Genomic DNA, 25,747 nt, shown 5'->3' with positions numbered 1-25,747 from the left:
TGGGTTCTTTAAACTGCTGCAGATTTGTTATTTGGGCCATTTTACGAAAGGACGGTTCGTCCGGCGTACAAAACTAGGGGTCCAGCTCGGCATCCACTGTGCCCTGCGGTGTCCGGATAACATTAAGTTATGCAGGTGTCGCTCCAAAGGACTCATGAACAGCTGTGTGGAGGGCAAAACAAGAACTCGGGTAAGTACTTGTCCCGACATTGATGATGTTGGTTTACCCTTTCAGTGAGGTTGCTCTGTGAATATGTATGGTTTTGTTGATTTGTCAAACTGAGTTTCTCCACAAAGAATCAAACAAAAGCACAATTTAAATCTTGTGTTTACCAGAGATGTGTTCATACATTCCTTAGATATTAGTCAGTCAGCATGAAAAAAGCATAAAAAAATGAGAGCCCAGAGCTTGGCAGTGAACGGTTTAAAGCTGTCAACGAGCAGCTGGCTGATAGTCCCAACCACTATCAAGCAAACCAGAGAAAAAAGAGAAGAAGAAGAAAAAAGAAAAGTTAGGCATTGTAGATGAGATAGGGGATGCACCTGTTCCACAGCTCTCTAAGAATACCAAGACCAGGAACAACAACAACAAAGAGGTTGTACCCAAGAAGAAACTCAATCAATAGGAAGGGATGCGCTCCAACCAGCCGCCGGTTCCCAGTCGTGGAGGCGATCTGGGGGCTGCCTGAGTCATCAGCTACAGGGGGAAAGGAACGAGGAGAAAGAGGCCTCTTGGACATCAACAAGCTTCCTGGGGACAAGCTTGGCCGTGTAGTGCATATCATCCAGTCCAGAGAGCCTTCACTCAAAAACTCAAACCCTGCAGGAGATCCAAATTGACTTTGAGACGCTAAAGCCTTCCAACTGTGCAATCTGGAGAGACATGCGAAAAATCCAAAAATCCTCTTCAGAGAGCAGCGGCTCACTGCACAGACAGCCAAGATGAGGGGACAGCACTAATAGAGCATCAGAAGAAGCAGGGCCAGTCTGTGCAGGAGGTGAAGAAGACACATTGGACATGTTCGCGTTCAGACTGGCCCTGCGCAGACTGGGCTTCCTTCCCAAATTGCAGGCCTTCAGTCCAGCAGTCAGATGAAGTAAAAGCATCCGCCGTCTCCTGCAGGTTTCACTGCTCTTCCTGCAGCTGCTCTGGAGTAACTCTGAGTACCTGCTGCCTTTCGGCCAGCCTCTGCATCTGTCCCACCGCACAGGCCGCTCCCCCTCACCAGCACCTCCACACTTCAACCAAGTGCAATTATACTTGGGCCCAGTTTTGACAAATGTTCAAGGTACAAAGTAGGACCTAACTCATTTTGGTATTTGTTAAGGGCCTTCAGAGCATGCCTACAGCGCCACTGGAGAATGGTTCCTGCTGAGGAGGTAGAGCACTCTATGCCCTGCTTCTCCTGTCCCCCAGGGTCCTTGTCCTGTGTCCCGAATTGGTTTGCGAATGTGTTTGTGATTGTGTGTTTAAATTAGATTCTGATGGGCAGGTTGGCACCATGTAGGGCAGCCTCTGTCATCAGTGTATGAATGGATGAATGTTAACATGTAGCGTAAAGCACTTCAACTATTAAAATGTTCAGCTCTTTCACCAGAGGTCTGCTATGACTTTTCATATTTCTAACCTTTAAACTTTTTGAATTATTAAGCTTTTTATTTTCAATGGGATCTCTATGGAGAATATTTTCAAATGGCTTCAGGCACACAGGTGTTCCCGATTGAGCCAATTAGTGATGTTGATAAACACACAGACTCACAGACACGCGCACATACACTCCTCTCCCTCTCTCTCTGTGTGTCTCTCATACAGTCATTCAGGTCTTAGGGATCTTCAGAGGTCTTTCCCCCCTCCTCCACCCTCCCCCCCCCCCACACACACACACACACACCCACCCCATTTTAAAATAAAAGCCGCACACACATGATTTGTTGCAGCTGTTACGTGTTGCAGCTCGGCCAATCAGATATGAGTATTCTGATAAGTTTCCTGATTCGAGTGACATTTACACACACCGCGCCACAAGAGGGAGAGACGAGGAAAGACATGGCAGAGCAGGACAATAGTCATGTAAGCTGTAAAAGATAAAACATAGTACAATCTCCAAATGAGAAAGTTTGCCTCCTCTCCCTCTCTCTCTCTGTGTGTCTCTCTCTCATACAGTCATTCAGGTCTTAGGGATCTTTAGAGGTCTTGCCCCCTCCTCCTCCACCCCCCCCCCCCCACACACACACACACCATTTTAAAATAAAAGCCCCACAGAATGAATCCTAACTGAAATGCTTGTGATGAGCCTGTCATTTAATAACCGGTTTGTGTTTATCTAACATTATGATTCTGCCTCCTCTCCCCTTCTCCCCCACACCCCACACCCCATTTCAAAATAAAAGCTAAATGAAACAAAAGAATGTCATCACGCCAACTTGTTTGCTTCCTTGTGTATACGCATGCAACAAGGGTGTAGTTTGTTAAAAAACGTTATAGGCGTTTTACTTTCTGGTAAAAATCCATTGTCTTCTTGTACAGGGAGGGATCCAGTGGATGCCAACCTCCTGGCTCGCCTAAAAGTGTGTCATCTTCTTGGGAACCACACCTTTTGTTATTCTCAAAAAAAAATCGTAGCATTGTATCAATGACCCACATACCAGGTAAACATAATTGCAATGCCAAGTAACATCTTGGATTTAACATTGTGGCCTGTAAATGATGACAATCTGGACTTTAAACACCTGTCGTGTGTGCATTAGGCTGATACAACTGCATCCACCTTACTGTTAGGCTCTATACTCAGAAATATAATATTCCTTTATTTGTAAGCAACTAGCAGAGGCCATTAGATAGTCTGCTCTGCAGTTCTGTATGCTGAATTCTCCAAGTGATCGTATAATTGTAATCTGTTGTCTGTATCAGCATCCATTCTGTGTAAATGATGAGAAAATCAATACTAAGAAACTGCACTTCCCTCCCACGTGTCTAATAATTGAAAAAGCAGCAAAACAACGTCTGATGAAAATCAATCCAAAGGGTTGAGGTTTAAAAGTTATAGTTTGCAACACATGCAATGATGATAAAACTGTATTTTTGTGTGGATCGGCTGAGCTTCTGTTTCTGAGATTAAACGAGTAGAAAGCAGCTTTCAAAACTGTCCCTGACTACTGCTGGTTTTCTGTCCTTCCACTCACTTAATTACCGTTAATTACAGTTAATTGCAGTTGTTTGGGTTCACCTTGGGATCACCTTGTGTACATCACTCCCTGATGAGAACCAGCAGGACTCCCGACTCCCGATTATTGAATCCGATAGTGACTCATACCAGTTCAAACACTTTCTGTGCACTTTTTAAATCGACAGAGACAAAATTGTTTTGTATTTGGAAAGATAATGCATCGTTTTTTTGATAGGTGGCATTTAAAAAAACAACAAATTCAATGGTTAGTAAACCTTAATAAGTAGTGTGTCAGCGGAGTGATACCTGTATGATTGAATTTGACACACATCGTTGAGCAATATATCAGATATTAAAGCAATATATCGATCAATTAAGTATAGAAGAGAGAGCTCTGACTCGCACTGTTTAATAAAACAAAGACTAACACTGCACAAGCTGTTGAGACACAGTCAAATCTTCTTTCAAGTTCCTGCAACCCATTTTAAAATACAAAATTCAGACAAGACATCGTGTTCTGTGACATTGCACAGCTTACTGAACCTGGGGTGCGACAATCACTTTGCAGAGATCTTCTGAATCATGTGAGACGAAGCAGGGTAAAAGCCCTTCGTGGCTTCATGCACTTTCAGTTCCCTTGTCTCAAAGTCAGTGTTTTTGTTTTAATCTATTTTTGGTTTATGAAATAAAATCTTTGGTTAATACAAGCTTAAGAAATGCTACCCTTTTTTTTCTATGAGATAAAATAAATACCCTTCTCATGAATTTTGAAGCCTCTTGAGTCTTAAAGATGCGGTTTCTGTCAAGTGGCGCAATGAAACAAAAGAATGTCATCACGCCGACTTGTTCGCTTCCTTGTGTATACTCATGCAACAAGGGTGTAGTTTGTTAAAAACGTTTTAGGGGTTTTACTTTCTGGTAAACATCCATTGTCTTCTTGTACAGTGGATGCCAACTTCCTGGCTCGCCTAAAAGTGTGTCATCTTTTTGGGAACCACACCTTTTGTTATTCTCAAAAAACAATCGTAGCATTGTATCAATGACCCACAGACCAGGTAAACATAATTGCAATGCCAGGTAACATCTTGGATTTAACATTGTGGCCTGTAAATGATGACAATCTGGACTTTAAATACCTGTCGTGTGTGCATCAGGCTGATACAACTGCATCCACCTTACTGTTAGGCTCTATACTCAAAAATATAATATTCCTTTATTTGTAAGCAACTAGCAGAGACCATTAGATAGTCTGCTCTGCAGTTCTGTATGCTGAATTCTCCTAGTGATCGTATAATTGTTGGAATGCTGTTAAGCCGTTAATTGAGAGGAAAACCAACTTTCTGCTCCATAGAGACTAGGGGTGTCACGGATCACAAACCTCACGGTTCGGTTCGGATCACGGTTCAGGAGACACGGTTCGGATCATTTTTCGGATCAACAAAGAAAAGGGGAGGAAACAAATATAACTTTGCTTTCCATTTATTAATGAAAGAACTTCAAGAACACTTAAAGCAAAGAACTTTGGGCGATAGCCTTACATGAAAACAAAAATATCTGCGTGATGCTCACAGAGGGGGCGTGTCTACAGCACCGGACTAAGAATCACTCCGCCTTGGTGAAAGCAGTCTCTACAGTCTTTTCCTTCTCATAGAGGCCTGGAACAGCTTCACACTGAAGTGGGTGCGTGAGTGGAATTCGTAGCGTGGCTCAAGCATTTTAACCAGATTTAGAAATCCTTTATTTTCTACACCGGAGTGTCCCCCGTCGCTGACATGCCCGATGTTTTGCCGTTGTCGTGCGTCTCTCTTTAAATAACGCCTACATACCGTAACGGTTTTGTCCACCACCCTCATCCGTCATCATACGTTACAGGGAAGACAAAATGTTCCCAAACTTGCGACTGAGATGACGTCGCGGCTTCTGACGTTCCTCCGCTCGCCATGACTTCACCGTTAAATGCTTCTAAGCTGCTCCGTTCACGTGAACACACTACTGCTTTATATCTGTTCACTGACACTCTGCATTGATATTCGGGGACTTGTTACTTGAAAAGGAACAGCAACAGTAGAACTTTACACACTATGATGATTACACTGTAAAAAAAAATAAAAAATACTCGATTGATCCGCGGTTCACGAGTGATCCGAACCATGAGGGGTGATCCGAACCGTGAGGGGTGATCCGAACCGTGAGGGGTGATCCGAACCGTGAGGGGTGATCCGAACCGTGAGGGGTGATCCGAACGGATCACGGATCGATCCGTGACACCACTAATAGAGAACAATGTTAAATTTTGCTTCAAAAACATCTTCCACAGAACACGGTACCCCATTTCTAGATCGCCAGTTAAGCCACATTTTTTACACTACAGACACAATTTTTACAGGATCTGTTCTTTAACTCACCCTTCCTCTCAATTATTAATATCGGAGCAATATGAGCTACGGTTATGGGAGTTTTGATGATTTGTTTGAGAGGCGTTTCCCTGTTTTATCTCAATGAAATGGCTTCAGGCACACAGGTGTTTGCGATTGAGCCAATTAGTGATGTTGATAAACACACAGACTCACAGACAAACGCGCACATACACTCCTCTCTCTCTCTCTCTCTCTCTCTGTGTGTCTCTCATACAGTCATTCAGGTCTTAGGGATCTTTAGAGGTCTTTCCCCCCTCCTCCACCCCCCCCCCACACACACACCCCATTTCAAAATAAAAGCCCCAGAGAGTGAATTCTAACTGAACTGCTTGTGATGAAGCCTGTCATTTAATAACCTCTGTTTATGTGTCAAACATGATGATTATGTCTCCTCTCCCCCTCCCTCCCCCACCCAGTCCCACCCTTTCAAAATAAAAGCCTCATGGATTCACTGTATTTAAACGTTTCGCTCAAAATGAGGCTTTTTTGTTGAAATAATGAATGCTCTAATACTAATACTGCGACAACTACTACTACTGCTAATATTTATAGTATTACCACTACTACTACAACTTTTGCTGTTGCTACTATTACTACTACTGCTATTACTGCTACCATAAATATTATTACTACCACTACTGCTATTACTACCACTACCACTACTATTATTACTGATACCACAACTGCTAATACTGCTATTCCTGCTACTACCAGTACTAATAACCAGTACTAATACTACTACAGCTATTAGTACGACTGCTGATACTACTACTTCTACTACTTTATCTAATTACAAATACTTCGACGACAACTTCTACTACTACTGCTACTACAAATATCACAACTGCTACAACTAGTACTTATTCAAATGCTACTCATACTTATACTGCGAATAATACTTCTACTACTACTACAACAAATATCACTACTGCTGGAATTCTTTTAAGCTACAGAAACCGTTCGAATATCAAAATGTTCAGCTCTTTCAGGAGAGGGGTGATATAACTTCATATTTGTAATCTTTTTGGATTATTCAGCTTTTAGAAAAAAATTTAAAATTGGATATCTATTTTCAGCAATGTTTTTGAGATTCATTTCAGCTTTCAGCATTCCAACGCATTTTCAGCAGGAAATGCATTTTCTAGTTTGAAATGGCGTGCAAATAAAGATGGATGCTTGTGTGTCATCGTGCGAGGAAAAGTAGGCCACTCATCAGTGCAGCTAAATCAGAAACAGCTCAATCTTAAGGAAAGGTTTTCTGAACTCATTTCCCATGGCCTTATTTGGATTTGCAGAGAAGCTCTGCACATTTGTCCGACTTGTCTTAAATGTTGAGATTAGGGGTTAAAAAAAAAAGGGGGGGGGGGAACTGCCACACTGTGAGGAGCTGTGTGGCCTTGAGAGCAGCTTCACCCTCTTCAAACCAGTCACAGCCGGAGCAAGATTAATGTTTTGCACATGGATGATTGGCAGCTATTTATTTGAAAACCAATTCCAATGTGCTCTTTGAGCGCATGACTTTGAGGTCCTGGAATATTTTGGAAATCTGTCTGTGTTTAATTAGCAACTTAATATAAACACTGTCGATGACACACTGAAGTGCCTGCAAAACAATTCTGTTCTCGATCCCTCAGGAGTAAGAATTCAAAGAAAAATACCACAAACTCATGTGAGGTCACCAAAAATACAGAATTTAAATACACTTATTTTTGTATGGACATTCCTTATGGAATTGTGGATCTTATTGAACTAAAATGAGCTTTTTAAAATAAAGTTTCCTTTCTTTACCTCCCTGCTATTGCATGTGCATCAATGTAGCAGCAGAGGGGGCTGTGTTACTACTCAATGCAAGTTTGTGTACTGAAATGACTTACAGGCTGGTGGCAACATGTTCATCCAGTGATGATGGTGGTGGTGGTGTTGATGATACCTAGAAACCAGAAATAGAGCCGATGTTACATTACTTACAATAACAGACAGACAGAAATCGAACCAGCATTTCCCTGTGGATGGGAGCAGAAAGGAAGAAAAGTATGCTTCATCAACATGTTGGGGAACATTTAATGGTTTATTGCACAGATCCTATATTTGCTCTCTTTGTCTTTCCTGATGAACAACCAGTTGCATGAGTCATCAGGTACTTTGCCTCAGTATTTACATTTTTTTGCTATTTCTACTCCACTACTGTACGTATCAGAGAGAAATGTTGTACTTTCTACTTCAGGATCAGAATCAGCTTTACCGGACTGTTAAGTCGAGATGAAAGGCGTTGAGGAAACATGTCAAGTTAAATGTCGGATGTTCAAAAGTTCCTCCCTGGAGAAGAAGACCGGAAACTACACAGTTACTCTGTCAGGATAAGATAAACTTGTGTGAAAATTCACAATAATTAGCCTAAGCTAATGTTATGTAAAGTCATTCATGTGAGCGCACCTTCACCTGCAACATTAAAGTCATGAACACATTATTACAACAATAATTATAATTCAAGAATAGGCTGTACTATATTAGGCTCTATACCATTTTGAAATGGGGCGTTCTGTATGATTACTATTTTAAATGTTGGTACTTTAAGCAGGCTACATTTTGATGCTAATATTTCTCTACTTTCACTCAAAGGTGCTAAATTCTAGATTCTGAGCACATCTATTGCCTCCACACGGCTCTCAACATGGGGATTGTTGAGCAGGCAGCGCACAGCTAACGGTGCTAACGGTGCTAACAGTGCAAACAACAAAAACAGACAGAGCTAACAGTTGGAGGGAGCAGAAGGCTATAGGCTCTATTCTTCTGCGATGACTCCTCTGTTGGTCAGGGAGCAGTGAAGAGCATGAGCTAGCCAGTGGGGCTCACATGCACTAACATGCACTAAAGCTGCCAGCTCGGCTATCTAAACAGAGAAAGGGGAAGATTGGATTACAACAACACACACACACACACACACACACACACACACACACACACACGCGTGCACACAGAGCGACTTCATTCTCTGCTCAGTTCTTACACCACTCTATCTTTACATAGCAAATCGTTTTTTATGCTACATTGATGCTTTGAATATCAAGAACCTTTAACCATTTTGAATGCAGGACTTTGTAGCAGAGTAATTCTACATTGTGCTTTTTCTACTTTCAGCCAAGGCCTACTAAAGTAAAAGACCCTACCGCGTCCATCCATCATGCACTTCCAGGGACTGACCACTGGGGGGCATGAGTGTGTCGTAGGCCAACATTAAGAAAACCTTCAGCTTCTTCTCAGCAGGAGGTTCTGCTTACAACCTAGTAAAAATCCAATTGAGTTCTCCTAACCGTTCATTTATAACAAATGAACATCACTGTAATTTTCTCATAATATTTACATATAAGGACGTCTAGATTCAATGTGCTTTTTGTATTTGGTGCAAGATATTATCTTGGAATGTCAGTATAGTGACAGAAGGAGGGATCCGTGCTGCAGATATGAACGGGTTTGTCCTGTAACGAATGCCATGACTAATTAGTCAAACACATTCAACCACAGCTGCAGTCTCACACACCCACCTGCGGGTCGCTGGTTCAGTTCCCTTAAGGGTCAGTTCTCCCTCCACACACACCGACAAGATGCTGTCGACAGGGGTCACTGGTCAGTCGCGGCCGGTTCAGAGGACTCACCGGCCGGACCTGACAGGTGACGGTTCGCTCTGCGTTTGCTTCGTCACGAGACGAGGCCTGACAACACATGCAAATCACAGAACAGAGAGCAGCATGGAAACAAGCAAGTGAGAAAGTATCGCTTCTCACAGATTATCACTGTTATATCAGAGTTTGCTGTTTTTTATTTTTTTTATTTTCTCCTCTCTTAAATAAATACAAATTCTGAAAGAGCTGTTCTCTTAGTCAATCCGGTAAATCTCCAGGATAAAGATGAGATAAAGAAGCTGACATGTACCTCTTTTATTGCATTAGGCCGGTCTTTTTTTAAATTCATATTATTGTTATTTCCATTGGCTCTCGTGCATGTTAACAATGAACTGCAGGGTTGTATTTGCCCAAAACTATGTTACGTTAAAAGGCAAAGTTTGAACTTCTCTCCAACAAATGCACAGTCGAGCTTTATGTTAACTTGACGGCTTTACCAGAATTACTTCCGTCAACAAATCAATTCTGGAAATATTTAAAAGTTTAAAATGTAAATATATTTGCAGAATTTAAAGAATATGCAGGTGCATTTTATAAATTGATTTACATGTTGTTGAAATCCATAAACTTCAACGAGAGATAGGACCGTTTTATGAAGTTTGATGAACATGTCATGTTGGAGTTGTCTCTCTCTGGCTGCCGTTTAATAGACTTGTTGATATGACACCATGATGAAACAGAAGAACCTTGGCATAAATGTTGCAACTAAAACTCACACGTTACATGTTGTTCTGATTCATACTTTTACAATAATTTTATACAATCAATTAAAACAGGAATTTTTATCTTTTTCTAAAAGATTTTTAGACACATATTCAAAACAAATATGAAGACAGGGTTTCTCAACAAATGATAGTCATAATAATACTGAATTAATAAAATTGAAATACTTTTAGAAATACATTAATCTTGAATAGTGTTAAAGCGGTGAACAAACAAATCTATAAAGAAAAAGGAGATTTAAAGACAATCATTAAATCGTGGTTATTATTTCATCCTGTTGCTTTCGTACACATTTTGTGACTTACTAATCAAATAAACTAAATGTAGATTCTCTGTCATCTTAAAAAAGACAGAATAATTTCACCCTTCCCTTAATGGCCTCCATCTTCGTAATGTTTTTAAACGATTGTTTCCATCATGGCTGCGGACACACCGGTGTGTTGTTTTGAGTCTTTGCAATCAACACGACGGAACATAACTGTCTAGAAGCCACGGGGGGTCTCGATGGCTCTGTTAACAGCCGTTCAGTGTGAATGACATTTGGAAGGTCTTCATCTTTAAAAAAAAAAAAAACAGAAGAAAAATCTCACCTCATCAGTCTCAGCAGCCGCTCGCACCCAGGGGACCTTTTCTCACCCATCCCGACCAAATGATGTTCATTTAACCTTTAATTAGCTTCCACACACCGCCCACCGACGCTGTCGGGAGGCTCCCGCACTCTTTCATCTCCGTCTGTTTATTCAGAGGCTCAACAGCAGCTGATGCGAGTTCCTCGCAGACTGCAGCCTGATGAGTAGCTCACTTTGCATTCGTAATCCGCAACATACCTTTGGTCTAATTACGGGTTGAGGTATCGAAAAATATGTTAAACCGTTAATTTAGGAGTAGGCCGAGCATTTCCGGGCCTATGAGACAGATATAACAGAATATTCTGTGGGTGGCCGTCTTTGTGAATTTTGGGAGCTGCGTTTTCATTTCCACTTTTACGTTACGAGTTGTGATATTTGGGAGATGACGAGGAGGGGACACCGATTTGGTCAGACGTTTTAAGGCTTGTAACCCCACAATAAACGAAATATCCTCGTTTCGAGAATAGACTGATGAGAAGTTATTTTATGACTAACAATATGATACATTAATACAAAATAATAAATGTCTCACCAATTGAGGAATGAAGTGTTTTTTCTCAGTATTTTAGGCACACCCTTAACAGCATTTTAATAACTCCATGGAGTTATGAGGAGAGGGGGGAGGAGGGAGGGAGGGGGAGGAGGAGGAGGAGGGTGTAGTAACTTTTGTCGCCCATACAGCTTTTCCACAGCTTCATTTCGTCCTCCAATTGGATGATGGAGCACACTTTCGGGGAGGAGCAGCTCGAGTAGCCAAAAGGGAGGAAAAAATGTTCAGGGTAAAAAAAACGTTCCTATCCGTGTGGACTCACGCTCCTCAAGTCTTACTTTTAGCCTTCTCGGTTTCCCAAATGTTCACTGCGGCAGCGTGCGCTCTGTCCGGTTCACCGTGGCGAGCTGTGGCTTAACAAAAAGGACTTCCAGACGATACAGAAAGAAGAGAAACCAGTAAAAGAATCGGAGCACACGGCGAAGTTGCGAGAGCTTCTGGAGGGGACGCAGTTTGGGGAGGTTTTACGCATTGCGCAGGATGCAGGCGCGCTACTCCGTCTCCAGCCCCAACTCTTTGGGAGTTGTACCGTACATCAGCAGCGACCAGAGCTACTACCGGGCCGGCGGTGGATACACCGGGATGCCTGCGCCCATGAGCATGTACTCCCATGCGGCCCACGACCAGTACCCGGCCAGCATGGCCCGGGCGTACGGACCGTACACCCCTCAGCACCAGCCGAAGGACATGGTCAAACCTCCCTACAGCTACATTGCTCTCATCACCATGGCCATCCAGAATTCACCGGAGAAAAAGATCACCCTGAATGGGATTTATCAGTTTATCATGGAAAGGTTCCCGTTCTACCGGGACAACAAGCAGGGCTGGCAGAACAGCATAAGGCACAATCTGTCTCTCAACGAGTGCTTTGTCAAAGTGCCCCGGGACGATAAGAAGCCCGGTAAGGGCAGCTACTGGACTCTTGACCCGGACTCCTACAACATGTTTGAGAACGGCAGCTTCCTACGGCGCCGGAGGAGGTTCAAAAAGAAGGACGTGCAGAAGGACAAGGACGACCGGGACAGGGAGGGCAAGGACCCCTCGTCTCGCACCCCGGGCAGTGAGCAGGACCCGTTGGTCCAGGGCTCTCATCCGGTGCGGATCCAGGATATAAAGACGGAGAACGGGACCTCAACGCCACCGCAGGCCGCTTCCCCGGCCCTGAGCGCCGTGCCCAAGACCGAGAGCCCCGACAGCAGCAGCAGCAGCATGTCAACGGGCAGCCCGCACAGCGTGCCCTCCACCCGGTCACTCAGCATGGATGGACCCGAGCACCACCAACACCACGGCCAGGTCCCGGCGCAGGGCTTCAGCGTGGATAACATCATGACCAGCCTGCGGGGGTCTCCGCAGGAAGAGCTGTCCCCGCCACTCATCGCCTCCTCTCGGACAGGTATCGCCCCTTCCATGTCGCTCAACTACTCCCCGAATCAAACATCCGCATACAGCACGTCGACCTGCAACCAGAACGCCATCTCCTCCAACTCCAACGCGACCTATCACTGCAACATGCAAGCCATGAGCCTGTACGCGGGGGACCGGTCCTCCGGCGGCCACCTGGCGCCGTCCACCACGGTGGAGGAGGCTCTGCCCGACTATTGCATCACCACGTCCACCTCGTCCCCTCTCGGACACAGTAACCTGAGCCAGGCGGGCCAGGACGGCCACCACGCGCACCAGGGACGGCTCGCGTCCTGGTACGGGGACCTGAGCCACTTGAGCCCGGGTTATCCGGCGCAGCAGCAGAACTTCCACTCCGTGCGGGAGATGTTCGAGTCCCAGCGGATCGGGCTGAACGGCTCCCCGGTCAACGGGAATAATAGCTGTCAGATGGCGTTCCCATCCGGCCAGTCCATCTACCGCACCTCAGGAGCTTTTGTTTATGACTGCAGCAAGTTCTGAAAGCCAAAGTGTTGTCTTATAAATTAATAACTCTAATATATGTTTTACATTTTGTTTTGTACTTTTGCTCTCACTCCGAATGGACATAAGAGATTCAGAGACTTTTTTTTTATCGAGACGTGTGTAACACCGAAAACACGTAAGTTTTCTTCCCTCTAACTTTGAGAATTGTTTATAAAGATGGCTCAAATACCAGCTTTTATGACCATATACTGTAAATTATAACCTAATATAGTAATTTATTTTTTAGCAAAAGGGGAGTGGTTGGATATTGAGGACCAAACACTTTAAGTTTTTCCAGTTTTCTTATTGCTTTATGTGTCCCAGTTCTTGTATAGAAATAGAGGGGGGGCTTTGTAGTCTGTACTGACTTATTTTATTCATTTTGTCTTATTTGTTAAAAACTATTTGAAGGCATTACATTTTGTTTGTTTAATAAAGTGCCGTATTTGATCTTAATTTGACTGATTTATTAGCAGTGGGGAAGGAGTTTTTATTTTATTTTATTTCATTAAAATATGGATAACCAGATAGAAGGCAAAATGTGTTTGGGGTATAAAACATTTGACGTTATTTTTAACTTGCTAAAAATGGGGGCCAGTGAGAAACACTCTTTTATTTTGTAAAGAACGAAGGAGTGTGTAGCCTATTTTATTGGCGTTTTAGCCGATGCGTGAATTTGAGTTTCTCAGTGCATTATTTGGATTATTTTAATTAATGGAAGAACAAACTAACTAAACAGTAAGTACGGCTCATGGGACTTGTTTGGTTCAAGAAGGAATATTTCACTAAAAGTTATCAGGGGGTCTGCGGCCCTATTGGCGCAGCAGAGGCCAAATGTAACCGTCCAGAGGTTTACCTCATATATCAAAGAGGTGAAACGAATTCATGTTCATTTTGACTTTCAGTATAAAAACCTACACCTGCAGATTGAAGATATTCGACATATATAAGTGTAACTGTGGCGGGAAATAAACTCACGTGTGGCAGCAGTTCAGCAGTGCGGTTTGAACTAAAGGCCTTGTGAGCGAAACAAATCAGTCATTACAAACCGAGCAGGCTTCCGTCTGACTGCTGTTCGTGAATGATGGGAGGTTTTAGATGCAAAAAACAACAACCAACTACAGCTGCATTTGTTTTGGATGTCTTCAGGGGACATTTTGCTGCACGAGCAGGCCCCACAGGTCCTGCAGATGCATGATGGGGACGGTCTGACTGGGATGTGTGCCAGAAGGATCTGGTTCAGCCTGCTTTGTGTGTGAAGGCTAAAGAATTACAGCAGCACTGACCTGGTATGACTGACTGAAGCATTGCTGCTGTCAGATGTTTATTTATTTATGTGATTCCCTGATGGTGTGAGCCCCCCCCCCCCCACACACACACCAAAAAAAGAAACCCAGATTCCAATGAAGATCATTACGCCATTTTTTTTAGCCTACGTGCAGGAAGATCAATGGCAGCGTGCATGTCCAGTTATTATCTATTAGTATTAAGATTACTATACATTCGACACGTTGCACTTTTTTTAGTTACAAAATAATCAGAAAAAGTTATCATTGTGAACCATTTAATAGAACGTATGGTGGTGAAATATCTATAATCTATTACAAATACAATTATTCTGACAACATTCAAATCAGCAATAAAACTCATAATAATAATGATATATCATTATTATGAGTTCTTATTATTATTATTATTATAATACACATGAATCATAATTGTTGCTATTGTTAGCAACAATTATGATTCATGTGTATTCAAATAATAATTTCGTTTTGTGTTTGTTTGAGCTCCTGCAGCCTCCTCATGTGTGTTTTGATCCAGCGGCCTTCAGGCTGTCTGTCTGTGCGTGCGTGTGCGTGTGCGTGTGTGTCCTTGCAAGGCGGAGCAAGCGGTGAACGCTTACACGTGATTGTCAATTTCAAGCCTGTGTTGATGAGATTTTAATGAGTCAGTAAAACTAAAAATTCCAGCCCCCAAAACGCTCCCCAGGGCCACCAGTCAGATGAGTCAAGCCCATGAAACGAACGTAAACAATGCGCACCACTGCCACTGCACCTTCCGCAGGCGTTTAACTGCAACATGATGTTTAAAACCACAACATGCACATAAAGCTGCCTAACAATAATAATAAAAACTAGATTATTGCTTTTAAACAGACATCTGTGGGATTGATGCGGCACTCAGGGGCCAAGGGAGGAAAATCCTGTCACGGCTGAGAATCATTTTTCATTGTACGGACAAGACAGGAGGAGGTGATGGGGGTCAATAGAGAGGATGTCAACAATGCACTTTAGGAAAGGACGGCGAGAAGCCTGCAGTAAAGCCTGTCACTGCCTTATCTAAAAGCACCTTCACTGGGACTGTGGGCCGCAGACCGGAGCCGGAGGGCTCGTGCATTGTTGCGGCGGTTTACATTTTCTGCAGCGTTCCAATGAAAAGACTCCCAGAGGAGGAGAGGACAGGACACGCCGCCATTACCCGCAAACGGGCGCGCCGACAAGCGCATTGAAAAAGATCCGTGTTGTGTTGGAGGTATTTTTATGTTCATTACTTCCCATCTATTTCAAATACACATCGCCTCAGGGGAGCACAGGTGTGTCGGTGCCTGCAGTGCTCACACTATGATGAGCATTTACAAAGAAGAATCAGTGCTGTTGCGCTTTAGTGAGAGCCCGATCGCTCATGGAGTAAATGAGATACCAAAGAATTTACAGTGGATTCACTGAGGCGGAACTATTTTCTTGCGCAGTTTGTATTCCTAAGAATCTTATTTATTTCACTAAAGCATCGCTGATTATTTTTATATATAAAAGCAACATTATTAAAGTGTTCTATTTCACTTTTAGCATATTTTTGCAGCTGAAGCAAAACATATTTAAAAAAATGCACGCGGAGAGCTCTTGGATAATCGGCGTTCATGGTTTACGTCCAAAATCGGAAGAAAATCCCCGGATATTAAATGTAATCTGGGTTTTGAGGTCCTACAACACTTATTTAAATTAGGAACAAATATGTATTTGATATCAAAACCTTACAAAAGTGACATTCAAATAGTAAGAATATTGGATTACACACTAAAGGCGTTTAACTTTAAGTGCAGACAATTTGTGGCAACTTAAAACTAATATATGTAGGTCTAATTATAAGACTCTCTCTCTTCAGTCTGAAGTGTGCACGTGTGTGTGTCTGTGTGTGTGTGATGGCCGTCATTTAACACAAGCAAGGCGAAACAAAACATTAAATGTGTCCTCTGATGAATTTCATGATGATTTGTTTTATGTCACTGCTGATATCGGGATTGATTCTTTTTTTTTTTTTAAAGAAAACGTTATTTGTATATTCCAACATTTTACAGCCTGAATCATTGTCCGCGTTGGGACTTCTATTGAGCTTTTACTTCTTTACATTTTGTGACAACACATCTCTCTCGAGTAGAAGAGCTTTTACATCAACAATGGAAGAGTCCGATTTCTGTTAATTATTTTGTCCAAATTACACTGGATTTCTAGCACAGAACCACCAGCTGAAAAAGGAGGAAAATAAGTCTTATATTTTGAAGGAAGCATGATATTTAGCCTTATATGAAATGATGAAAACATAGATTTTGATACCCAGCAGGCATAAACAACCATACGTTAAACACAATATTTCATTACAATATAATTCGAATTTAGTTTCCTGAGAATATGTTTTTATGACAATGAATCAAAAGATGTGCTTTACTTGAAACAAGTCTGTCAAAATGTGCTCACAAGCAACATCAACTTCTTTCTCCCTGCAGGCTTGATTTGAGATATTTCCCCCTAAAGTAGAGCTACTCATTGTCCATTCCATTGCACATGAAATACATAATATTCTTATCTTAAGGACTCATGGAATCATGCGCTTAAATTGACCGTGAGAATCGTTTCATCCCCTTCAAGTGTTTGTTTAGCTGCATGACATGTCCTTTTTATTGCTTTACATTCGTGGTCCAAAAATCCCGGCGAGCTTTGCTTTCGTTGAGTGCCAACAGTGAACCGGATCACAAGGCTCGCCTAATTGTTGTTGAGCGCTACGCGGTGCACCTGCGAGAGGCTCCGGGCTCTCTGCGTGTTTTCTGCTCTCAGCGCGGTTTCAGGCGCCCAAACAAGCTCAGAGCCACATCTGTTTCCAATCCAGAGTCCAGGACGATCACAGCGAGACATTTCAATGTCCTGTAGGTGTTGTCCCAGAGACAGACAGAGGCGATCCCGCCCTATACACCCGGACCGCTCACTGAGACCCGCAGGTCCGCACAAGTTGAATGTCAAACCGCTCAAAAATGAAAGCAGTGGTAAATAAGTTCACTTAGGACAATTTGAGCTGCTACTTCACGAAAGTATTTATACTTTCTGCTCCGTTATTGTGTGTTAATACTGTCATTTTCAATCCACCATTTTTCTGACAGCTTGCATCACTTTACAGATGAACATTTTCGATATAAAATATGATTTCAAAACTATATATATATATATAATATATATATATAATATATATATATATATATATATATATATATATATATATATATATATTCACATTGACAGGAACCATCGTGCAGCACAATAAGCGTTCTTTTGCCGATAGTAGCCTTCTTTTACTCACCACTTTCGAGTTTGTGTTGTGGTGCTTTTACTCGCGCTAAATTAATAAAGATCTGAATAAATCTTCCACTACTCGTAAATTCCCCCAAATCTCGCAAGCTGAAATTTTGCGGAATGTTGGGCCCAAAACGAGCTATGAAACACGACGCATGTTATTTGTTCTAAAGTATGTGCATTACAATAATTCGATACGACGAGAGGAAATTACCACATTTCTAATGACGGTCACGGACTTATTTTTAAAAACAAGACCGATGAAAGTCTGTAAAGATTCGTAAGACTCACGTGGTTATCCCCTCACAGCAGTTTAAATATATACTCTGGAATTAAGTGTGAATTCACAATTCACAAATGGAAGCAAACATATGTGTTGAGAAAGAATACACCTGGAGGTTTAAACAGCATCTGTAAGATGGTGTTTTCACTGTATCAGCGTAAAAACAACCATACCGACTATCATCAGGACCAGAGCAGATTCAGGCTCTATACGCGCTCACTGCGCCCTCCAAATGAGCAGACAGTCTGGACGGACAAGGGGCGTTTGAGAGCGGAGCTCTGCGCGTCAGGCCCGGGGAGAGACGCACTTCCTGCCGAATAAAAGAGCGCAGTGTGCTCGCTCATAAAAACCCTGGAGAGCCGGAGCGAGCGGAGGGAAGAGAAAGCGACAGGAGCTGAGTCAGCCGACCTCTGCACAACCTGGTCCACACACACACACACACACACACACACACCTGACAGACTTACCTGCATTTCCTGGATGAAGATTTGCTGCTTGCTGCCATGGGCAGGCTTAAAGAGATAAGACAAACATACAAACAAAAACACACAAACGACACAAGTGCCTGCTGGAAACCTCCATCTTAATATTAATATGAACATCATTTGTCACAGATTTGTTAGCATCAGAAAAAACAGGAGGACAACATGTAAAGAGCAGTCTTTATCATACCAAACAGCTCATTTGTTCATCACAAATATACCCGTTGTTTGCTATTTTCCATGATAGAATACGAATTCTTTAATTTATCTACATTTGGCCATTTCATCCTCCGACAGAGAGAACGTTGACGTCTCAATCAATGAAGCCACGATCAAAAGAAGCAAAGAAATAAATAAACCCTCAACCCTTGCCATCTACATACATAATGACACGATCAGTGTGGAAATGAAAAAGGCATCCCTGCTATGTGATAACAAAACAAAATGAAAATGACAGGAGGCTAGAAATGGACACAAGACACAAACAATAAACGGTTCAGGTGAATGCCCCTCAAAGAAGAAAGCACACAATTACTTCATTTGTAAAAGTCACGAAGGTACAAATACAATATGTTCCTTCCTCTGTTGGTAGAACACCGGAGTGCTGGGACGTTTCCCTCCTGGGTGGAATGATGACTGATTTGGACTCAGGCATTTGGGTTTGTCTTCATCAGCTCCATGTCTGCATCCACCATCTCCTTCACCAGCTCCTGCAGAGGGACACCGTGCAGGCACAACTTAACATGTAGTTGCATTGAAAAAAAGTATGAATCAGTCTTTTCAATGAAATGAATCTCTGGACAAAGAATGCTTTGTGTTTCGTTATCTACACTGTGGTTTATATTGGGCCTGCTGTTAATGTAGATGCCAACTCTATTCAGTACCAGCAATAATTCAATATCAGCATTCATTGACTTTTATCCAAAATGTATTTGAAGAATGACTGATGATTGTTGCTGGATATTAAAGCTCCATATTTTTTATATTGCACAGAATACTGTGAAGTACCAAAAACCGTCTTCGAGTGTCAGCTCAGAATTCGGGTCAGTTTTGATTTCATTCAAAATGTTGCAAATCTTGTACCATATTTTATTTAGGCAATGTTCTCGTTTGGCTGCTTGTGGACTCTGGCTTTTAAAAAAAAACTTTCATAGAAAACTATGTCTCAACAAATGATACCTCTGGTATCCGTGTCGTACCAACAGTCACCCAAAAACCTAAAACAATACACATTCCTATACTCACTACCCTGTTATTGTTTACTTAATTCTGCTCTACATTCATGCTTGTAAGGAAACAGCAACAAGATGTAATGAAAAAACAAAAAGAGTTATTTGAGTCTGACTCAGGACATGATGACAGTAGGCCTGGACTCGTACTCTTTCTGCTGCTCCTTCACGTGATGGGCCACAGTCGTCTTAGCACAAAAACGACACTCACGTTAAGCGACTTCACATCCTTCATCTCACTATCCCACCCACAGACTCTGATAACCCCGCCCACCTTCTACATATGCACACTTCGTGCCCCTCTTTCCTTTTTTTTTTAGCTCTGTCACAAGTCCTTATCGGCCTTCAAATATATTATTTTAATCTTTGTGCATTGTCCTTTCTGTGGCTCAATTACAGTATATTTCATCAAATCATTCCCCGTCTGTACTTGTGTGTCAAAAATAACCCTAACATATTGATTTCATCCACATCATCCAGCTTATCAGACGTGTGACACGCACCTCAAAAGCGACCGTTGTCTTCCAACCCAACCGCTGATATGCTTTGGTGCTGTCGCCTTGCAGGTAGTCCTGTTAAAAGGAAAGAAAGAGGAGAGAGAAAGGGAGGGAGGGAGGGGGAGGGGGAAAGAGAGAGGGGAGAGAGAAAAAACAAATCATCCGTCATGTCTGATGTGAAGCCCACGGGGAGGAGAACCCTGCAGCCAGCTGATGTGTCGTCCTCAGATAAAGACACACTGGATTCAACTCAATGTCCAAACCTGACGTCTGCAACAGGGTGCAAAGGATGGAAGGTGATTCTCTCTCTCTCCCCCCCCCCCCCACACAGTATCTCCCCCTCTCTCGGGAAAAAGGGAGGTCACAGAGTCTCGCTGGCCATCAATCGCCCCTCCCGGCTCCCCACCACCGATCTGTCCAGACGGCCCCCGTCGGTGCCAGAGGATGATGAATTGTGGGACTCTGGTGGTGTAACCCCCAGTCCAGGACCCCCCACTCACCTTCCCCCCCTCCTCCACCCCTAACTCATTTCCCCCCCTGTTGTGTTTTGCACCGGGTTCAAGATCCAGCGAGACCCTTCATGAGACCACCAAAGAGACCGAAAAAAATGAAAACTTTCCCCTGTACGTCCTTTATGTTTGTAAAGCTCTCTCTCTCTCTCTCTCTCTCTCTCTCTCTCTCTCTCTCTCTCTCTCTCTCTCTCTCTCTCTCTCTCTCTCTCTCTCTCTCTCTCTCTCTCTCTCTCTCTCTCTCTCTCTCTCTCTCTTCCATCTCTCAGGCATCATCCGTATTACGTTTGTGTCAGAATGTTGGCCTCGAGGGGTCTAATAAAACGTGATGAATCTCCTTTTTCAATGAACTGATACTGTATGTTCCTTAATCCTGCAGCTAATTCCAAAGTGAACGACTGCTCCGAGAAAACCCTGCGTTTGAAAAAGTCAACAAAGACTTCTATTTTTCTTTCTTTTAAAAGGTTTTTTCTTTTTTCTTGTAATCTTTAACAGTCGTGGCTTTGGTGCTTTCTCAAGAACCGCGTGGTGGTCTTCCCCCTTTCTTTCTTTGTTGTTTTCCCTCTGCATGGAGGTTGTGTTTATATAAACTATATCGGCAAAAGTATGTGGACACCCGGGCATTTCACTCACGTGTGATTGCCGAGCATCTCGTTCCCAAACCATGGACATTGATTGCTGCTATAATAGCTGACCACTCTGGGAAATCTTTCTTCAAGGTTCAACAGCCCGACTGCAGGAATTTGCTTCAATTCAGCCGCATATATACGCAGCATATATGCACAGAGCTGCTTCAGCTGAAGCGCCCCTGCTGAAAAATGGCGGCTACAGAGATACCAGGTGGAGACTGAAAGAACGGTGATTGGTCAGCTTGAGCTTCCTGTGTTTCTGATGCTGTAAACTGAATATGTGTACGTCTTAATGGTGTGTTACGTGTGTATGTACCTTTGCTGCACTTGGGAAAAGCCAAAGACACATTTCCATTGAGGTGGAAAGTAAAGACGATTTCATCGAATCTAATGCCCGTACAGAATTCTGTGAGCGATGACAGCGTGTAGCAAAATGGAAATGCAGTTATCCTCTCCTTTTTAGTGACACACATCGAGCCAAGCCGACTCCCCTACACATGCCATCATCACTCTCCATCATGGCCAATCACAGAACGTAAATATGCCAACTGCTCTGAATAGTCTGATACTCTCTAATGAATGAACCTTCCCGCTGTCGCTGCCCGATCTCATGCAGTGCGAGCTGTGAAGTTCTTCCATAGAAAATAGAACATATGATGACAAACCTACTGGATCTTGTGCAATAATTGCATTTATTCGAGTGCAATAATTATATTCACACTACAGCAATTATTCATTTGACTGGATGTGTGTTTTCTTTTTGTGGTATTTTTCCTGTGTGTCTTCAGGACGAGCGCTCCTAATTCCATTGTGAGGACAAGAAAGGCTTTCTATTCTATTGTATTCTATTTATGGACCTGACCTAGGCCATTATCATGTTGAAACAGGAAAAGGGTTCCCTCGAGCCTCTTGAAAATGTCTTTTCTGGGTGATCTTACTACAGAGGAACGCACACAGGGGCACTGGCATAGTTCAGCCTTTTCAGAGAGCAGGGACCCACATCTCAGGGAGGCTCCACGGCGCTTAATCACAGTCTTCTGATGACACACAAAGGCACGAACACTGAACACACACACACACACACGGAGAACAAGCACAGGCTGATTCCGTCTGCGACACCGCTCGGTTTGAAAACCTGCTTCAGTTCAGGGTGTTTTTTTTATTAAACTTTTGGACATCACAGGGTGCACATGCAGATGAAAGCTACCGGGCCTTTTCCTGTAACGGCAGCACAAGCAGCTCTTTCTCATGTGAGCTGCTCTGTACATTACTCACATCCATTTCTGGCTCCGAAGCCAGAACTGGAAACATTTTCAGACTAATTACCTACAGCAACGAGACGTAGTTAATCATGGGGCCGAATGTAATTATTATAGGGTGACTTACTGCACAATTATATTAAATAATCCACTTGCTTCATAATTATGTTGATTAGGGTTCGTAATGGTGAACATTTTCAAGCTGGCATAAAAGAAACATCGACTCACGAACACTGAAGTCAAGTGTTACAAATGGATTTTTTTGTGGAAAATAAACCCGGTTAAACATTTGTGTTTCTATGACCCATGTTGATCGGTTGCTGAATGCAAAGAGGGCGGGTCTTATCTGGTATGAGCCTGTCAGAGGCCCATGCCAGAAAAAAGGAGAGGAAAACAAATGCAAGAAAGCTGGCATGCTGCAGAGTCGTGAAAAGAAAAAGACTCTCAAGCAGCGCTTTGTTTCGTTTCTGTCTGCGTGCATATGCAAATCAGATTAACTGAAATAAACTCAGAGCTGTGACGTAGACGCCAGGCGGCAACCTCCGGCTCTGAAGAGCGATGCCATGAGGAAGTGCCTTAAACTTGCATTCTTTCTAACCGCAATCAAGCAGTTCAGCTTGTTGCAAAAAGAAGTCTGATTGTATAGAAGTCTATGAGAAAATGTCCCTACATCTCACTTGATTCATCACCTTTGTAAATGACCTTTTAGCAAATGATGCTCTCATTTAGAGTGAAATAGACAATAAATAAAGCATGGTATACGCAGCGCTAACAGGAAGCGGTGTACCTTGTATTATCATCATCTTTGTCGTCGTCATAGTCATGCCTGGTCTCTGAAATCTCCATCTGAGCTTGGCAGGAGAACATCTGTTGAAATCAGACTCTTGTGTGCTAAGTCTGCCGTCTTAGCACACAACCACACGGTTCAGCATCCAGGAAGCTAATCCGGCGCCTGGTCTTCCTCAAGCAGGATTTCTGCAGGTGACAGGCAATCTCACCCTCGCAGATCCGTCTGGAGAGCGACGGCTCACTGGAATAAAAAGCTGCTTCCAAACTGCTAACAAGAGCGTTCTGCGGCCAAGTGAACTCACCCCAAACACAGCATGTAGCAAATAATTCAAACACAAACTACTAACAGATGCGGGGGCACAATATATAATCGTCATATGGATCCGATTTTGAACCAAACCCGACGTTTTGGTATATCCTGCTTAAAGCGGCGCTCTGCCCAAGTCTGTAACTACGCAGCAGCGGCAACAACAACAACTAGAAAGCCGAAGATTAGCCGTGACAAGCTGCGTCCCTCACCCCGCGAGCATTAGAAACATTTTAGAGATTATATTTCAATGTATGAGCTCTACGCCCGCTCACCATCTGAGACCACGTTACAGGCCGGTGAGTGAGCATCGCTGCTCCGAGCACCGATGTGCATCCTGAGCAGGAATGAAGATGGAGGAGAACACGTATGCAAATGCTTTCATACCAGAGCCAAAAGTTGGAAAAATTGGGAGCAGAGTTTTATTTGTTATTATGTGTGTTACGATGGGTTCAGAGCAGGCACAGTAGTGGCACACACGAGTATTTGTTTTTGAAAATGACGGATGTAACTCACTCCATTCGCTTCAGTGGTCGTTGCTCTGCAGAAGATCCAAAAAGTGATTCGAGTCGCTAAATTAATTCAAGACGAAGCTCAAAAATGTGCAAAAATAACCGAAAGTTCTGATTGGCTGTTTTATAGCAATGCTCTCAGGTAGTCACATTATCTTTTACTGGTGTCATGTACAGAATTGCCTGAATTTATTTGTCAATAAATCAGCTTCATTTTCAATCACTTACTAATTGGTCGAACTGACAAATCAACCAGGAGACTTTCATGGCTCTCCGAGCGGTAGTAACGCTCCAGTGGCTCGCCGGGGACAAATGAGAGCTGACATCTGTTCCTCTGTGGACGCTCTCGTGGTGGTTGGGGATATTGGGGAGTTGAAACATGTTTTAAGTCCATATTTTATGATAAATCATTTGTTTAAGCCTCGCTAAATACGACTTTTGCCAGTCAGAAGAAAAGACAGACGTAGCATAACAATATACTGGAAAAACTAACTGTGACTCTTACTGTTGAACCGGATTGCTTTTTATATGGTTAATGGTTTTGGAAGGCATTGACAAACAATGTCATCCTGGCATGATGCGGCAACAGAGGAGAAAAGTGCTGACGTGGGTTATGTTTCCATTTAGCATGACATACTTGCTGATATTTAGTTTGATGAGAAGCAGGACGAGGGGTGGAGGGTGGACCTTACTATACAGGACTGCTTTTCAAAACGTCAGCACATGCTCGCCAACCGCGTGGCCTATCATTCCCCGTCTCTCCCCGTCTTGTCTTTTTTTTTTTTCCTGACACGCTCCACTCTAATAAAGACGAGACGCCATAAAAAAATCATCTTTAGAAATGTAAAAGTGAGAGACGGGTAGAGTGTGATCACGGTTCATACAGCACACGGGCAGTAAAAGGCACTCAGGGAAGGCATTTAACGCAAAGGAATTCTGGTATCACTGCAAGGCCTTTCAATAAATCACACAGCACACCGGGGCTGACCTCCGAACACATAAGGGCACGCACGCAAACATGTAGCAGCGTGTGAACACACACACACACACACACACACACACACACACACACACACACACCTACAACACATGTACGTCGGGAAAAGTAGAAATAAATGCTGAATGTCCATCATATTACTTTCTTCCGACTGGAATCACAACTACTTACAGGAGACACATCAAACGTTCTTGAGAAAACATCTCTCTCTCTCGCTCTCTCTCTCTGCGGGGTGCATGCTGGGAGACTATGATGTGGTTTTGGAAGTCCAACGTTTCTGGTATTTGTACAGTAGTGGACATGAGGGCTGTGAATACAGAGACTTCAAAGAAAATCAGATACAGCGGCAGAGAATGCTGTGAGGGTCTGGAGCCCACGGTCTCCATGTCCCCAACAGACCCAGATGTTCCGGCCAGACCCAGAGGTGCTGACCTCGCCCTCGCTGGGCTTTTGACCAAAGAACTCGACCCTTATCCTGGGCTTTTTATACACGGGATGACGACGACGCTATTACCACAGCGATGACATGAAGGAGGGATGAACATGGAAATTCAGTTCGCC

At 43.1% G+C, this 25,747-nt stretch overlaps 2 protein-coding genes across 2 annotated transcripts in view; one reads left to right on the top strand and one right to left on the bottom strand.

Annotated features, from left to right (window-relative positions):
* Window positions 1-11,464: 11,464 nt before the first annotated feature.
* foxc1b (forkhead box C1b) lies at window positions 11,465-13,396 on the top strand. Its single transcript, XM_079267840.1, has one exon. The coding sequence runs from the start codon at window positions 11,647-11,649 to the stop codon at window positions 13,066-13,068; it is 1,422 nt and encodes a 473-aa protein (XP_079123966.1). The 5' UTR covers window positions 11,465-11,646; the 3' UTR covers window positions 13,069-13,396.
* A 5,236-nt stretch (window positions 13,397-18,632) lies between these two features.
* The window catches only part of gmds (GDP-mannose 4,6-dehydratase), a 129,729-nt gene continuing 122,614 nt past the window's right edge, over window positions 18,633-25,747 (bottom strand). Inside the window, exons 10-11 of the mRNA XM_079267794.1 lie at window positions 20,191-20,259; window positions 18,633-19,168 (exon numbers count right to left, since the gene is read on the bottom strand). Coding sequence (XP_079123920.1) covers window positions 19,106-19,168; window positions 20,191-20,259 — 132 coding nt within the window. The 3' untranslated portion in view covers window positions 18,633-19,105. The remainder of the gene's footprint in view (window positions 19,169-20,190; window positions 20,260-25,747) is intronic.

This window comes from Melanostigma gelatinosum (genome assembly GCF_949748355.1).
Source record: "Melanostigma gelatinosum genome assembly, chromosome: 4".
Classification (NCBI taxonomy): domain Eukaryota; kingdom Metazoa; phylum Chordata; class Actinopteri; order Perciformes; family Zoarcidae; genus Melanostigma; species Melanostigma gelatinosum.
The sequence above is the reverse complement of the archived record's forward strand: the minus strand, read 5'-3'. Positions and strand labels throughout refer to the sequence as shown.

Excerpts from the sequence above, each read along its gene's own strand:
- foxc1b (XM_079267840.1), top strand. The coding sequence starts at position 11,647 with ATGCAGGCGCGCTACTCCGTCTCCAGCCCCAACTCTTTGGGAGTTGTA.